This window comes from Salvia hispanica, chromosome 6 (genome assembly GCF_029641045.1).
Source record: "Salvia hispanica isolate PSC_SH4W2 chromosome 6, Shi_PSC_v1, whole genome shotgun sequence".
Classification (NCBI taxonomy): Eukaryota; Viridiplantae; Streptophyta; class Magnoliopsida; order Lamiales; family Lamiaceae; genus Salvia; species Salvia hispanica.
In genome coordinates this window covers 3,553,423-3,568,065 of record NC_142697.1, presented here as the reverse complement: position 1 = coordinate 3,568,065, position 14,643 = coordinate 3,553,423, and the positions used below count along the sequence as shown (strand labels likewise).

The 14,643-nt window shown below is 36.6% G+C and overlaps 2 protein-coding genes across 2 annotated transcripts; both read left to right on the top strand.

Moving 5' to 3' along the window:
- The first annotated feature begins 4,948 nt into the window (after nt 1-4,948).
- Nucleotides 4,949-6,869, top strand: LOC125203292 (short-chain dehydrogenase/reductase 1-like). Its single transcript, XM_048101605.2, has 4 exons — nt 4,949-5,061; nt 5,503-5,761; nt 5,828-6,022; nt 6,104-6,869. The coding sequence occupies exons 1-4, from the start codon at nt 4,970-4,972 to the stop codon at nt 6,497-6,499; spliced, it is 942 nt and encodes a 313-aa protein (XP_047957562.1). The 5' UTR covers nt 4,949-4,969; the 3' UTR covers nt 6,500-6,869.
- Nucleotides 6,870-8,660: 1,791 nt separating this feature from the next.
- LOC125204932 (uncharacterized protein At4g14100-like) lies at nt 8,661-10,201 on the top strand. The gene is made up of 2 exons (XM_048103705.2): nt 8,661-9,125; nt 9,860-10,201. Exons 1-2 carry the CDS (start codon nt 8,681-8,683, stop codon nt 10,012-10,014), a joined length of 600 nt encoding a protein of 199 aa, XP_047959662.1. The 5' UTR covers nt 8,661-8,680; the 3' UTR covers nt 10,015-10,201.
- The last annotated feature ends 4,442 nt before the right edge of the window (nt 10,202-14,643 follow it).

Sequence of the window (14,643 nt, the reverse complement as noted above, 5' to 3'; positions counted from 1 at the left end):
GATGCTCTTGTATAGAAAGTTAGAGAGAGAGAAAACTCGTTAAAACAAGTGGTGCAAATGAAAATGAAACGAAAATCGCGTTTATATAGGTTTTTTTTTTTAAAAAAAAAAAAAACAAAAATCGGCGCTGGCCGAATGGCAGCTAGCCGATCGGCTAGCGCTTCGGCCAGTGCCGAGCGATCGGCCAGCCCACGCCGAAGCGCTTGCCGATTTCGCTCTCGCCGACTCCAATAGTTCGGCTAGCCGATCGGCCAGCGCGACGAATCGGCTAGCCGGTCGCTAGCCGACCATTGGAGATGCTCTTACCTATTTTCATTTTGATAATAGATAGATAGCTCAATTACCTATGTTTTCATACTCAAGTAAGTTCTAGAAATTAGAACAGGACCATTTTCTTGGGCAATCTAACATTTTATGCGAATTAATTTTTTATGTTGAGTAAATAAAATAGAACTGAGATATAAATATTTTTATTTTTAGTAATAAATTATTTTGATTGTAATAAAATAAAAAGAAAAGTTAAATAGTTAATTATATTTAGTGAGACATGAATTATTTGATTATTGCAAATTAAAAGTGATTTTTAAGGAAATATTTTTCATGAACGAATGAAATATTATGTTTCTAAAAGGACTTTCTTTGTATTTAGATGACATTATTTTTATAGCAAAGTCATACTTCCTCCGTCCAAAAAAAATAGTTTCATTTGTGTTGACATGGATTTTATTGAAAAATTAGTAAAGTAAGAAAGATAAAAGAAAAAGTGGGTAAAATACGAGAGAAGAGAGAAAAAGTGAGTAAAGTATGAGTGATAAACTTTCCATTTCTAGAAATTAGACTACTTTTTGTGGACATCCTAAAGTGGCAAAATGAGACTATTTTTTGTGGATTGATGGAGTATTAGGGCATCCATAATGGGGCGGAGGGATAACCCGCCCGATGCATCCTCCACGGACGATGAACCATTTTTTGCATCCTCCGCCCCATTGCGGGGATAAGGAGGATAGGTCCGGACGATGCACACATTTTTATTTTTTTTAATTTCTCATATTTGTATCACCACATTTTTACTTCATTTCACACCTTTCACTCCACTCTTTTCCTCATCTCAATTTCCATTCTTCCTATCTTCTCAGCGTTGTAACTTTTTTTAAACTAAGTAAACGTAAGATTTTCCTTTAATTTGTGGTGTTTTTGTATTTATTTTGCTAATAACTTATTTCCATTCACTTTTCTTAATATTTCTTAAAACTCGTGCCGTCCATAAATGAGACTTCTAATTACGGACGGAGGGAGTATCAAATAGTAGCTAAAATTATACGATGAGCAGGCGCCCCATTGCAAATAAATGAGGCGGATGATAATATATTGTTGTGGCAGAGTATAGGGCGCCTTATAGGGCGAGCTATAGAGCACTCCATTGTGGATGCTCTTAGTAATCATAACTATAAGTAGGCGTGGAATTGATATTGCTAGATAATTGAAGAACAAATAAACGTGGTATTAAATGTAACAATAAAGAAAAATGTCAATGGTGAGTAGAATGGTAATTGCTGAGGAGACATCTGAAATGTCACGTCACTCATTTTCTGTTAGGGGAACACACGTCCTTTACCGATATGGGAGCGACACATTTTTGTTCTCAAACACACTTCATTTCTGAGGTGAGTTTCTGTTTCATCACATTTTTATTTGATCTTTCGAATTTATTATCCAGTCTATAAAAAATAGATAAAATAAATATTAGTACAAATTTTAATGTACAACTAATAAAATAAGAGAGAAATCAATCAAAAATAAAAAATAAAATAAGAGAGATTTAGGAAAAAAATGGTGAAAATAATATTAGTGGTTTGTGTGGTTCAAATTTAAAATAATATTTACGGTTAATATTTGTTTAGAACATTTCATATTTAAAATTGGTTTAATTTTGGTAAAATTAGTTAATTTTTATGGAAGGTGGTAGTAATTAGTTTGTCGGATTTTTGCGATGATGGTAAGTTTGACAAAAGAACATAGCTTGGATTTTTTTTATCGTTTGATTGCCGTTTTTTTCTTTTCTGATTAATTTGCTTGAATGCTATGACTTCTTTATTTAATCGTCCGATTTTTTACTTCAGCATTTTATTTTATATAAATTTTTGAATTTTGATTCAACTTCTTTAATTAATTTGTTCTTGTTCATTTTATTTTTCTACTTTGAATTGAGATCTTATATAAAATTTTTGAAATTTTTTTGAAGCAGCAAATTACACAACTTGGCGGAGGCAATAAGGTTCGACTCATTTCAGCGGCGTTTTTTTATTTCTGATTTTTGTTCCTTCTCAGTATAATTCTTTATTAATTAATTCAAATCTTTAACAAATAATTTATGTTAGTTAATACTCCATATTCGTATAAAACTTGTAAATATTTTATCACTATCAACTATTTTATCTTTTGTAGTTGTTACTAAATATTTCCATTTTCATTTTTTTTAATATTGAAACTTATTTCAAATAACTTTTCTTATCTTTCAAAATGTTTTACTTTATTACGTATTAGTATTATATTTAAAAAATGAGAGTTGTGTTATAGGAAAACTCAATCTTATTGCTGAACCACAGAATGACAGAACCACACCCAGAGGTCATTTTTAGACAATATGAAGGTCATTCTTAGTCTATTTTATGTCATGATAGTAAACATGACCTAAAATGATCTAAAAATGACATTTGTATTTTTTAAATCCGGATTTTATACAATGACATAAAACAAACTAAGCATGACCTAAAACAAACTAACAATGTCTTACAATGACCTAAAACAAGCTAACCATGACGGGTTCAATAGTTCGGTCTTTAAAATTTGTTTGACATTGATTATAACCCTAAAAAATGATACTCCCTACGTCCCATAAAAATATGGATATTTAGGTCGACATCACGAGAATTAATGCACAATTGGTAAGTAAGAGATAGATAGAAATAAAAAGTAATTATAGTGTTGTTAGTGGAGAATGTGACCTACCTTATTAGAGAGAAGGAAGTTACTAAAAGTAGAAAGAGATATTTTTATGGGACATCCAAACTGGAAAATGTTCTTATTTTTATGGAGCGGATGGAGTATGTTGGATTTTAAAGCTCTAAGTCTCTGCAGATATCGTACTCCCGAATTAAAATGTCTGGATCCGCCACTCCTTATCGACTCATATTTAGGTAGAATTTGATTTTTTTTTCTTGGCAGTGGTGAAAATGAAGAATTAGTTGTCGAGATGAAAAATCAATGATTGAAATTGGAATTCAAGAGAGCTTGTTTAATTATAAGTTATGGATCAAATATTCATTAATTAATTAGAATTAAATAAAAACAATTAAGAGAATGTTAATTTATCTAATTTAATTGGACATTTGGACATAAGGGTATTTTTGTCCTTTGTGATTTGTATTCATTGAAACAATTTTACTTATCAAACAATATTATACAAACTCTATCTTAACATCATCTTACTTTAGTCCCAAAAGTCCGATCTCTATTACTTCCTCCGTTCACTCATAGTTGAATTGTTTTTCCATTTTGTAAAATTTCCTCCTAGTTGAGTCAATTCCAAATCGCAATTTTTCTCACTTCTTCTTTATTCATTTTCTATTCTATTCTCTCTATTTTTTTTTCTCACTCTTACTTTTTTAATATATTAATTTAACACACTAAATATTCATTTCTTAAACTCACTGCAAAAAGGTTCGACGAGGGAAAGAAGAGAGTATTTTTCTTGCTATATCTAATATTGATTAGATGTAGAACTAGCTTTTTGACAGATTCACCTAAACTTTGCGATCAGGTTTAACACATGGGAATATACTGGAACTTTGATTCACAATTCCCATTTTAGTCGAAAGTCACTTCTGGCATCCGACTTTATTTTATGGACGCTGATCTTGGCTATCATATTAAATAATATTAATAATGAAAATTACATATACAGGTTTTGTTGATAGTGAAAAAATAACTGGAATTCCACCCCAAAGCGCAGGTGCTCCTCTTTCACCGAAGACGACAGCTCCTCGCTTGTAGAGATCCGTCAGCGCCTTTGATTCTACCCAAACCAGCTCTCCGCTTGCTGATCCGCCCACCAACTCCCCGCAATCGACTCCGTTAAACACTACACTAACTCAAGCAAGCGGGAGTCATTTATGTGCCCTTCAGCGGGGGATCGATAGGAGTGATGCCTGCGCAGAGGTGAGGAATTATATGGTTGGATTGGAGGAGCAGCGGCGCCGAATTAAACACCAAGAGAAGCTGTGAGCAGGAGCGGCGGCGGAGGAGGGTGGTGGAGTGGAAGGGAAAGAAGGTGTCGACACAAGGAGAGAAGAGGGCGTTGTGAGAGAGAGACAAGAAAAATATAAAATATTCTAAATAAACATCTAATCAAAATAGTTTAAATTAATTTTAACGGTTTTGTCTAATAAGGATTAAATCTGGCCCATTTTTAAATGCGAGGGACCAAATAATTAAAAAGATAATGTTCATGACCAAATTGATAAAACGGTAGGATCACTTTTAGCCTTTACCCTAGGCAAAAAAATAAAAAAAATAAAAAATAAAAATTGGGGGTTTGCGGCCCATCCCGTCACGCATAACCCTGAGCCGGGCCGGACCTCGTGAGCGGCTCAGGGACGCAACTGCGGTCCCGGGACCGGTCCAGGCCGTGACTCTCCTCTGTCTAACCCTGATCCCGGGCCGGGACTCGCGATTTGCGGCTCGGCCCCTAGCATTGGGGATGCTCTAAAGGAGTGGGCCGAAATACAATTGGGCCATAAATATCACAATATTAGAAATAGAAAAAAATGTTTACCACGTGGCTTGTGAGTGTCCAAACATGAGACCCGAGTATGATGGCTCCCTCCAACTTTGCCGGGAAAACAAAACAAATACTCACCTCATTTCTTGTAGTTAAAAAAACAGAAAACGAGAATCAATCTAATCTATTATGGATAAAAAAGAAAAGGCAAAAGAGAAAAAGGAAAAGAGGCGCCAAGAGATCTCTCTCCTCCGTACAATCCCTTACACCGATCATCAAAGGTACCTATCCTCAAATTTACACATTCCTTTATATTACTATTTAAAATCTTGAAATTTATATGTGAGTTTCATGTTAACACACATTTTATTATTGCGTTGTTGTACTATTCAATTGATCATTGATCTTGATTTAGTGACATTTAACAAGTGTGAGTGTTACCTTGAGCTAGCATTGAATGATTGTTACTAGAGGATCTTCAATTTTATACTCTTTTGCAGCTTTCCTTTCCATTTCTTGATTTCAATTGGAAATTACTTATCAATGTATTTTTATGAGATTGATCAAAAATTTTAATATGTAATTGTTACGGACTCAATTCCCATTGTGAGAACAACTGGTGTGAGGTGTATAGACTAAATGGACTTTCTCTCCTAACAACAGACTAGTCTTTTGGGATGAGTTCTCCTGTTTATCAGTAATGCTTAGAATTGCTTGTTCAGATGGTGGACCTCGGAAACGATAGCTGTGGTGACCGGTGCAAATAGGGGGATCGGGTTTGAGATAGTGCGCCAGCTCGCTTTGCACGAGATCACAGTCATCCTCACATCACGAGAGACGGGCGTTGGACAAGAAGCGGCAAAGGTCTTGCAAGAAGGAGGTTTGAATGTAGTGTTTCACCAACTAGACATCACAGACCCTCCATCAATCCAATCATTTGTTCAATGGCTCAAGCAAGAATATGATGGTGTAGACATATTGGTATATTGCCTCCTCTCTCCCTTCACTCTCATCCTTTGTTTTCATTGATAATGTGAGAATTTGTAGATAAACAATGCTGGAGTGAATTACAATGCTGGGTCAGACAACTCTGTGGAAAAAGCTGAGCAAGTTATCCAGACAAACTATTTTGGCACCAAAAATATGATCAAGGCAATGGTTCCTCTTATGAGGCCTTCCGAGCAAGGTGGCCGGATCGTCAATGTCAGTTCCAAATTGGGAAGGCTCAGCGGGAGAAGAAATGTAAGCTTGTTTATAATCAGATCAACGATTCAGATTCTCTGATATGGCCTTATTGTTTGTGTTGGTGTTGGTGTTGTGTAGAGAATTGAAAATGCTGAAGTAAGAAAAAAGCTCGAAAACGAGGAGTTGCTGTCTGAGGAGTTGATTGATGAAATGATGGATACATTCTTGAAGCAAGTAAATGATGGGAGTTGGAAAGAAGGTGGATGGCCTAATGTGTTTACAGACTATTCTTTGTCCAAACTGGCGGTTAATACGTACACAAGGCTGATGGCGAGGGAGTTTGCTAGTCGGCCAGAAGGCCAGAAGATATACATCAATTGCTACTGCCCCGGGTGGGTGAGGACTGCTATGACTAGCTGGGCTGGACACATTAGTATCGAGGAAGGAGCTGACACAGCCGTGTGGCTCGCCTTGCTTCCTGATCAGTTTGTGACTGGCAAGTTCTTCTCCGAGAGGCGGGAGATCAATTTCTGAGGTACAAGATGTTGTTCTATGAGCTACATTTGTGTTGCACCGGTTCCCACGTATCGTTAGTATTGAGGGAAACAGGCATGGAGCATTGATGGTATATAGTATGTCTGTTTGTGTTTAAAAAAAACTGGAAATTTGCTGACTGATTTGCATTATGGGAAGAGTTCGGAGAATGAACAAGAGCAACATCGTTCATCTGCGTTGTTTCTGTTTGTTCTAATATTGGAACTGGCTTGCTTTTGCTTTCGGAATATGATACAAGAACAGTCATTTACAACAAGAACAGTAGATTTTTGGGTAGCTTTTTTTGTTTTTGATACTAAGATTTGGTTTTGCAATTGATAGAAGTTTATTACTGAGGCTATGTTGGTGAGTTTTGGTTTATTATGCTTGCTTGAGTAACTTCAGAAGGTGGAATCAAATGAAGAAGAGTAAAATGACATAAATATATGTTGCTAAATGACATAATAATATCATTAGATAGAGTAGAGTTACAATATAAGCAATCACACCAACAAGTATAATCTAAAATGGCATAGCAATATCATTGGATATAGTAGTAATTAATTTCAACAATCAGTATATTCAAGAATGCAAAAAATAAAATTCAACATTTTAGGTAAATGTCCATAATTTCTTGGAATGAGAATCCAGTATCATTCATTTCGCCCTTTTTTAAAGTAATATTGGTGAAAATAATAATCAATGAGAGAAAGTAATATTGGCATTTACATTTTCAGAGCTCTCTCTCTTGCAAATCACGTTCTCTCTTTATCAATCTAAGAAATTCTCGGTGACACAATTATTTTACCCGCCTCATCAAAATTAGACACACATTCGAGAAATACACCTTGTCTTAGCCTAACTAATACTCCCTCCGTTTCATAGTAATGAAGACGTTTCTTTTCGGCACAGAGATTAAGAAAAATTGTGTTAGATGAGTTAAATAAAGAGAGAGTAAAGTGATAAATGAAAAATGTAGAAAGATGAAGAGAAAATAATGTAAAAGAGAATAAAATAGGTTTCCAAAAATGTGAACGTACCAAAATGACAAAATGACTCTATTACTATGTAACATAGGGAATACTTTTTGTCCACCATCTAATCAGTCATTTTGCTATTTTGGATTATCCACGATTTATAAAACCATTTAATTTTTTCCACTTTTAGTATGCGGACCTCACATTCCACGAATTTTTTATATTCACAATTCATTATAATACTAATTCTCATTTTGTCCCATTAAAAAATAAAACGTTTTCCTTTTTGGGTTGTCCCATTAAAAATGAAACGTTTCCTAAAATATTAATAACTTTATCTCCATTTTTCCACCTCTCTTACTTTACTCTCTTTTCTTTAACTCACAAAACAACACTATATAAAATCCGGTTCCGAAAAGCAAACGTTTCATATTTATTGGGACGGAGGGGAGTATTAGAAATGAGTCACACATTCCACTCACTTTCTCCCTTTATTTTTTCACAACGTCAAATACTTTCTTAAAACTCGTGTCAAGTCAAAAAGGGTTCTTTAAATGGTGGATGGAGGGAGTATCCTGTAGTACTCCACTATATTCCTAATTACTCCATCTGTTCCCATAATAAGAGTCACATTTGGCTATTTCAAAAAATTATATTTCACTTATGCAATAAATGGTACGTAGGTCTCACATTCCACTAACTCACTTTACTCACATTTTTTGTATTAATACTCCCTCCGTCCCAACTAAGTTGAGTCAAAATTTTTGACCATAGAGATTAAGAAATTGTGTTGAAAACTATGAGAAATGAATAAAGTAGGAAAGATAAAAGAAAGAACAAAATATGTGATAGAATAAAATAAGAGTAATTAGATGTTTTGTTTTTAGTTAAAAAAGAAAATGACTCATTTTAGTTGAGACATCCCAAAAAGAAATACGACTTAAATTACAGGAGGGAGTATAAAAAAATGAGCTTCATATATTCCATTTACTATTCATCCGACTCAATATCTTTTACTTACCTTTTTTAAAATTCGTGCCGATACCAAATATGCAAATTGGAACTGTCCTTTTTTTTTTACTCTCTCGTCCATAGAAAGAGAAAAATATTATCCTATGAGTATTTCGCGAAAAGGAAAATATGAGATGAGGGCGAGGGAGTATATAAAGTTAATTTATAAAAAATGTGATCATATCCATCGAGTATGAAACTCAGTCCTCTCATTTCCCTCTTTCTCTCACTCGTCTCTCTTATCCAATCGGAGCCGACGCCCAAGCCATGGCCGCCGCAGTTCCACTCGATGCTCATGCTGAACACCAGCGTGGGGACGCTGCAGATCAACGACCTCTGGTACGACTGGCCGAATGGCCGCAACGTCAACATCATCTATAAACAACTCGGAGAAATCTTGTACGATGTGGAGTGGAACAACGGCACCTCCTACTACTACACGCTCGATTCTACCAAGCAATGCACCACCGTGGATTTTGGGGTGGGGATTCCCCGCCCCGATTTTCTCGACGGCGCCAACTACTTGGGGCAGCACTATAGGGATGGCTTCCTCTGCCATTTGTGGGAGAAGGTTGACTTCATCTGGTACTATGAGGATGTTCTCACTCGTAGGCCTGTTGCTTGGGATTTCTACTCAGGTATGTATTCTAATACTAACAAATTTAATGTTGCTTACACTATGTTCAACTCGGTGTGGCAAATCATGTCCGTTGGATCGTTATTGGATTAATCTGACCTAATAACGGTAAAACACTAACACGTATTGTTAAGAAAACCTCAAATCCGAACTGCTATCCTCAAACCTGAACACAACACGAACCATCTTGGATCAACACGATACGATAAGTAACTTAAGTATAAAAAAATTCAGACTTCAAAAATCAAAATTCACATTTCACTCATGTTGCGTGTCCTAATTCAAATTTAAAAATAATAAAAAATTTTGGTGTTCTTAACGGGTCGACCCAATAAGGACACGAACCAGGGACGAATCTAAGAATTAAACTTAAGAGGGGCAAAAATATATATAAACAAAAAAATTGAAGAATTGAGAAGGGGCATTTAAGAAGGAATCCAAATAAATATTCAAAATTGAAGAAAAATTAGTATAGAAGTAAATTTTTGAGCAGGGGCAATTGCCCCACTACAATTGCATGTACATCCGCCCCTGACACGAACTCAATAAGCTTTGACCCAAATCTATTAATTCCACTTGTGTTTGACTATCGTGTCGCCAAAAATTGCCAGCCCTAGTTGAAACCCTGTTATTGTCCCATGTTGACTTGATGGTGGTCATGTGTTATTTATTTGTAAATTCTTGGATAACTCTACTGGAAAAAATGTATTTACAATTTAGAGATGGGTTTTGTAGGGATGACGTTACAAGTGATGACATTCGAGGTGGGGAAAGTGCTTGACAAGTCCAACTGGCAAGCCCCTGTTTACTGCTTTGAGGGCGCCGAGGTTAAGCAAGATCATCCTCTTCCCGAATCACCTTTTGGTTTAATGAGATTGAGAGATGTTTAGCTAGTGGAGCCTAGAGATATGGGCATCATTTGAGGAATTTATATTTTTTCGTTTATTTTGGAATTAGCTTCACAAATGTGGTGTTATGAATCGGTTATGGAAAGATTGCTCAAGAACAGCAAGAAACAACACACAAGGATTTCTCAAACTCTGCATTAATGAATTCTAAGCCATTGTTTGTCCTTAAGCACTTGAGAGTCTTTTCTGTTTTAAGCTGCATCTCCAATAGAACTTCTGAAAGGCTTGTGATTTTTCTTTCAAAATATAGATCCACACTTTCCTTGAATAGTCATCGATGATGGATAGGAAGTATTTTCCACCACCCATAGAGATGGTTTGAGCAGGCCCCCACAAATCCGAGTGGGCATAATAATCCATGATCTGCTTGGAAGAGTAAGTGCCCTGTGCTATAAGGGAGTTTCTACTTTTTCCCATAACACAATGTTCACAAACACTTGGCCTTATGGGGCTGTCAATCTGGATAACACCTTTCTTGATCAGCTCTTTCATACCATTCTCACCAATGTGCCCAAGCCTCCTATGCCATTTCTCAAAACCTGCCTTCTCCACTACATTCAAAGAGCCAACAACTGCTTCTGCATCTAGATAGTAGAGGCTATTCTTCCTCCTGGCCCTCATCACATCAATACCTCCCTTTGACACTACCATTTGCTCCTTTTCAGAAATAATCTTGAAGCCCTTTGATTCTAGAATCCCAACAGATATAAGGTTCCTTTTAATGTCAGGAATATACCTGACTTCGGTGATGACCTTGATTGCTCCAGTGTCTGTCTTTAGCTTGATGTTTCCAATCCCTTTGACAACACATACTTGATCGTTCCCGAGCATGACATAACCAGTTGCCTCATGAAAGTCTTCAAACCACTCCTTGCATGAACAAATATGAAAACTACATCCGGAATCCATGATCCAGACCTTTTCTATTCCCTTGCAAATTACATTCAAGACTTGTGCTGGTTCTGCCTCAAGAGCCAAATCGGCTTGATTCTGGGGTCCCTCCGCCTGTTTCTTATTCCAAGAAAAACAATATTTCTTCAAATGTCCAGGTTTCTTGCAGTAATGATAGCTTCTAGTCTCCTTTGCACCATCAATGGGTGGTTTCTGTTGTGATTTGAAACCAACCGCTGCCTTCTTCCTTTTTCCTTTGAAGCCCTTAACATTAAGAGCCTGATTGTTCCCCTCCATGGGGGTAGTAGAGGATTTCTCAAGTTCCTTCGAACGCAAAGCACACTAAACCTCTTCATACGTTATTCCTGATTCTGCATTCCGGCCAAACAGCATGGCGTCCTTTAGGTGTTGATATGCCTTCGGGAGAGCATTGAGGAGAAGAATGGCCTTATCTTCATTCTTCATTGGACCATCGACATTCTCCAAATCATCGAGATTCTTGCTGAAATCATCGATCTGTTCCGCAAAGGACTGATCCTCAAGAATCTTATAGGAGAATAATCGCTGCTTCATGTATAGCTGGTTAGCAAGCGATTTAGTTATGTACAAACTTTCTAGCTTTACCCAGACTCCATAGGCCGTGGTTTCCTTTGATACCTCACGCAAAACCTTGTCAGTTAGGTTGAGGACGATGGCGCTATGAGCTTTCTTGAACATCTCCTTCTTCTTCTTTACATCAGCTTCGTCGATCTCTGTTCGCTCTGCTGAATTGCTTCCTCAAGACCTTGCTGGATCAGCAGAGCCCTCATCTTGATCTGCCAGAGACCAAAATCATTTTTACCCGAGAACTTCTCGGCCTCATATCTCGTTGTCGCCATCGTCGAAAGCTCCGCTTCCCACAGACGGCGCCACTTGCTATGAATCGGCTATGGAAAGATTGCTCAAGAACAGCAAGAAACAACACACAAGGATTTAACGTGGTTCGATCGAATGATCTACATCCACGGGCGAAGAACAGATGTGATTCTTTATTGATGATGATTTACAGAGATTACAAACAACAAGGGAGCTCAACATGTAACATCCCGAATTTCCGAACCCTAATTATAGAGGCCTAGAATTTATTATTGATGACGTGGGAGATGTGAATTATTTGATAAGTGAATTTATTGCATGAGTTTCTTTGACTGGGAAGTTTGAAAAGTCAAAAATTTGTTGACTATGTGATGTGGCATGTGATTTATTAAATTATGAGGTGAATTAATTGTTTAAAGGTAAGTGAGAATATTAGAGAAAATTTCCATAAATACTAGCCACCTAATTCTCATGATTTTCGAACCCCCTTGATTTTTGAAGGAGGAATTCTATTTTTCCGGATTTAATTTAATTCTTGGGATATTTATCCAAATTTAATCCAAAATCCAATTATTCCTTATTTTAATGAGAAAATCGACACCCCCTTATTTAATAGTGATTTTCGAAAATCACTATGTTGGGAAGGAAATAATATTTTGCTTATTTTATTGGTTCCTTATTTGATTTCCTTCCATACCTAGAATTTAAAATTTTCTACCAAATCTTTCCATACCTTAAGAGATCTTGCCATATCTTATTTTAGTGAATATCAAAAATTCATGCCTTATTTAAAAGGCATAGAAACGCCTATTTCCAATCCCTAATTGGGGGAATTCTTAATTTTTATTTTGCTCCGTGATATTTTATTCTACTCCGTAAAATATACTAAAACAAAGTCTTGGCTATTTTAAAAGCCTAATTTTCGAAAATTAGGGGATTTTGCCCTAGAGTCTATTTTTGTTAATTCTTCTTCTCCACTCCACAATATTATTTTATTTAATTGTGGAGAATAAAATCTTACCAAGTATTCTATCTTAATTACCTAAAGATCTTGTTGAGCACTATAAATAGGAGAACTCCTAAACCTAACCCTAGAATTTTCGCCCCCCACCCCTACTACACACCTCCCTCTCCTTCTTCACTCTCTCCAATTTTTCTTCTCCTATTCTCCAATACTTTGTCATCTTTTGAAGAAGAATTGAAGTTCAACCCAAGAATCTTGAAGAACCAAGGCTAATACTTAATTTCTACCGTTCGTTTTTCTCAATAAGGTATTCTTATATTTAATCCCCTTTTTTCCACTCGATTCCTCTTCTTTCTAACCGATTAATCGGTCTTCTTGAACCCTCATGCATCTTGTTTGAGTGAAAGTGGGATAAAAGGGATATGTGAATAAATATGCATGTGGTGTGTGTGGGCGTGCGTGTGTGTGCGTGCGTGTAGGCGTGCGTGTGTGTGTGTGTGTTGTGTGTTGGCAAATATTCTTGTATGACATATGTTGACGTTAGACCTAGAGTTGAGATGAGAATGGAACTTTTGTGATGAACATGGCTTTGATTAATGTGTTAAGATAAATCGATGGGAAAAAGGGAAGGTGTTGAGACATGCATGAGTTAGGAGTTTGTGTTGAACCTGATTTGTGATATGTGCCTATGTGATTAAAAGGTGAAACCTCGGTTGCGAAGCCGGATAACGGAAAAGCGAACTACTTGAAATCTAAGCAGTCGAGGTGGGCTTTACTCTTAAAACTCTCTTTTATTTTGTCAAAAAATATTGATTGGTGTTATAAGGGTGGTTTAACTGTTATGCCATGCCTATGTTTGTTTTATTGTGATATTGTGTGTCTGATGCCTAGTTTGTGAGTTCGCTCCATTGGGCTATAGGGCTATGGATATGATTATACGAAATCGGGTCTGAGTATGGGCCGCAAACCCTACCAGGCTGTGTACACGATGGGATCGGGAGTCGTCCTTGCTAGTCGGCCGGTCTCGTGGGCGAAAAGTGTGGCCACACTTTCGTCGCACCATGGAAATATTGTGATTGTGATTGTGATTGTGGAAACTTATGAGAAAATGGGGAGTTATTTTGACTGGCCACTCTAATGAAATATATTTTGTGATACTCGTGATATTCTTTATAACTGCTTAAAACCCGAGTTCACTATGGTAAGGGTGGCATAACTTATCTATTAAAATGTTTTTGCTACGAGTTCACTGAGTATTTCAAAATACTCAGCCCTGCATGTGATTTCCGTATGTGCAGGTTGAATGACGACGAGCGGTGGCGGGTGTTGAGCTTGTTAACTAATTAAGATGGATAATTTGAACTTCAAGTTTAGTTGTGTCTTCATACATAGCTGCTCTTTTTCTCTTGGTCGTCTTCCGCTGAGTTTTCGATACACTTTAGTGTTGTTATGGATATTTTGCACTTATTTATTTTGGGTTTTTGGCCTTAGGCTTTTTTTGAGGATTTTATCTTGGAAATCATGTCATACTCTTGAGATTTTGCTCGTTATTTATGATACCTTCCTATTTCTTATTTAAGCTTCTAGGATAAGTTGTTGTTTTATTGCTCTGATGTTTCCTTTAAATGCTTTGGTCAAAACTCTTTAAATGAAACCCTAGCCTATATTTACTTCTTTAGAGTCCGTTTGGGTAGCAGTCCCCGCATTTATTGTACCCTAAGAGGGCGGGCTGTTACACAACAACTCGACTCTGAATCTCACACCTCTAATCTAACTTTTTCCCCAAAGTTAATCAAGTGAAGAAACCCTAATCTGATGTTGAATATAACGAGAAGAGAACACGTGAATTATTTGAGTGCAAATTGGGCTTCCACATTTATATACTGACGTGGCAGCTCATC

Bases quoted from the DNA above. Each gene is read 5' to 3' on its own strand.
- LOC125203292 (XM_048101605.2), top strand. From the start codon at position 4,970: ATGGATAAAAAAGAAAAGGCAAAAGAGAAAAAGGAAAAGAGGCGCCAA. The intron at 5,762-5,827 runs GTATATTGCCTC...GAGAATTTGTAG, and splicing joins ATGATGGTGTAGACATATTG to ATAAACAATGCTGGAGTGAA. The intron at 6,023-6,103 runs GTAAGCTTGTTT...GGTGTTGTGTAG, and splicing joins GGCTCAGCGGGAGAAGAAAT to AGAATTGAAAATGCTGAAGT.
- LOC125204932 (XM_048103705.2), top strand. From the start codon at position 8,681: ATGAAACTCAGTCCTCTCATTTCCCTCTTTCTCTCACTCGTCTCTCTT. The intron at 9,126-9,859 runs GTATGTATTCTA...TGGGTTTTGTAG, and splicing joins TGCTTGGGATTTCTACTCAG to GGATGACGTTACAAGTGATG.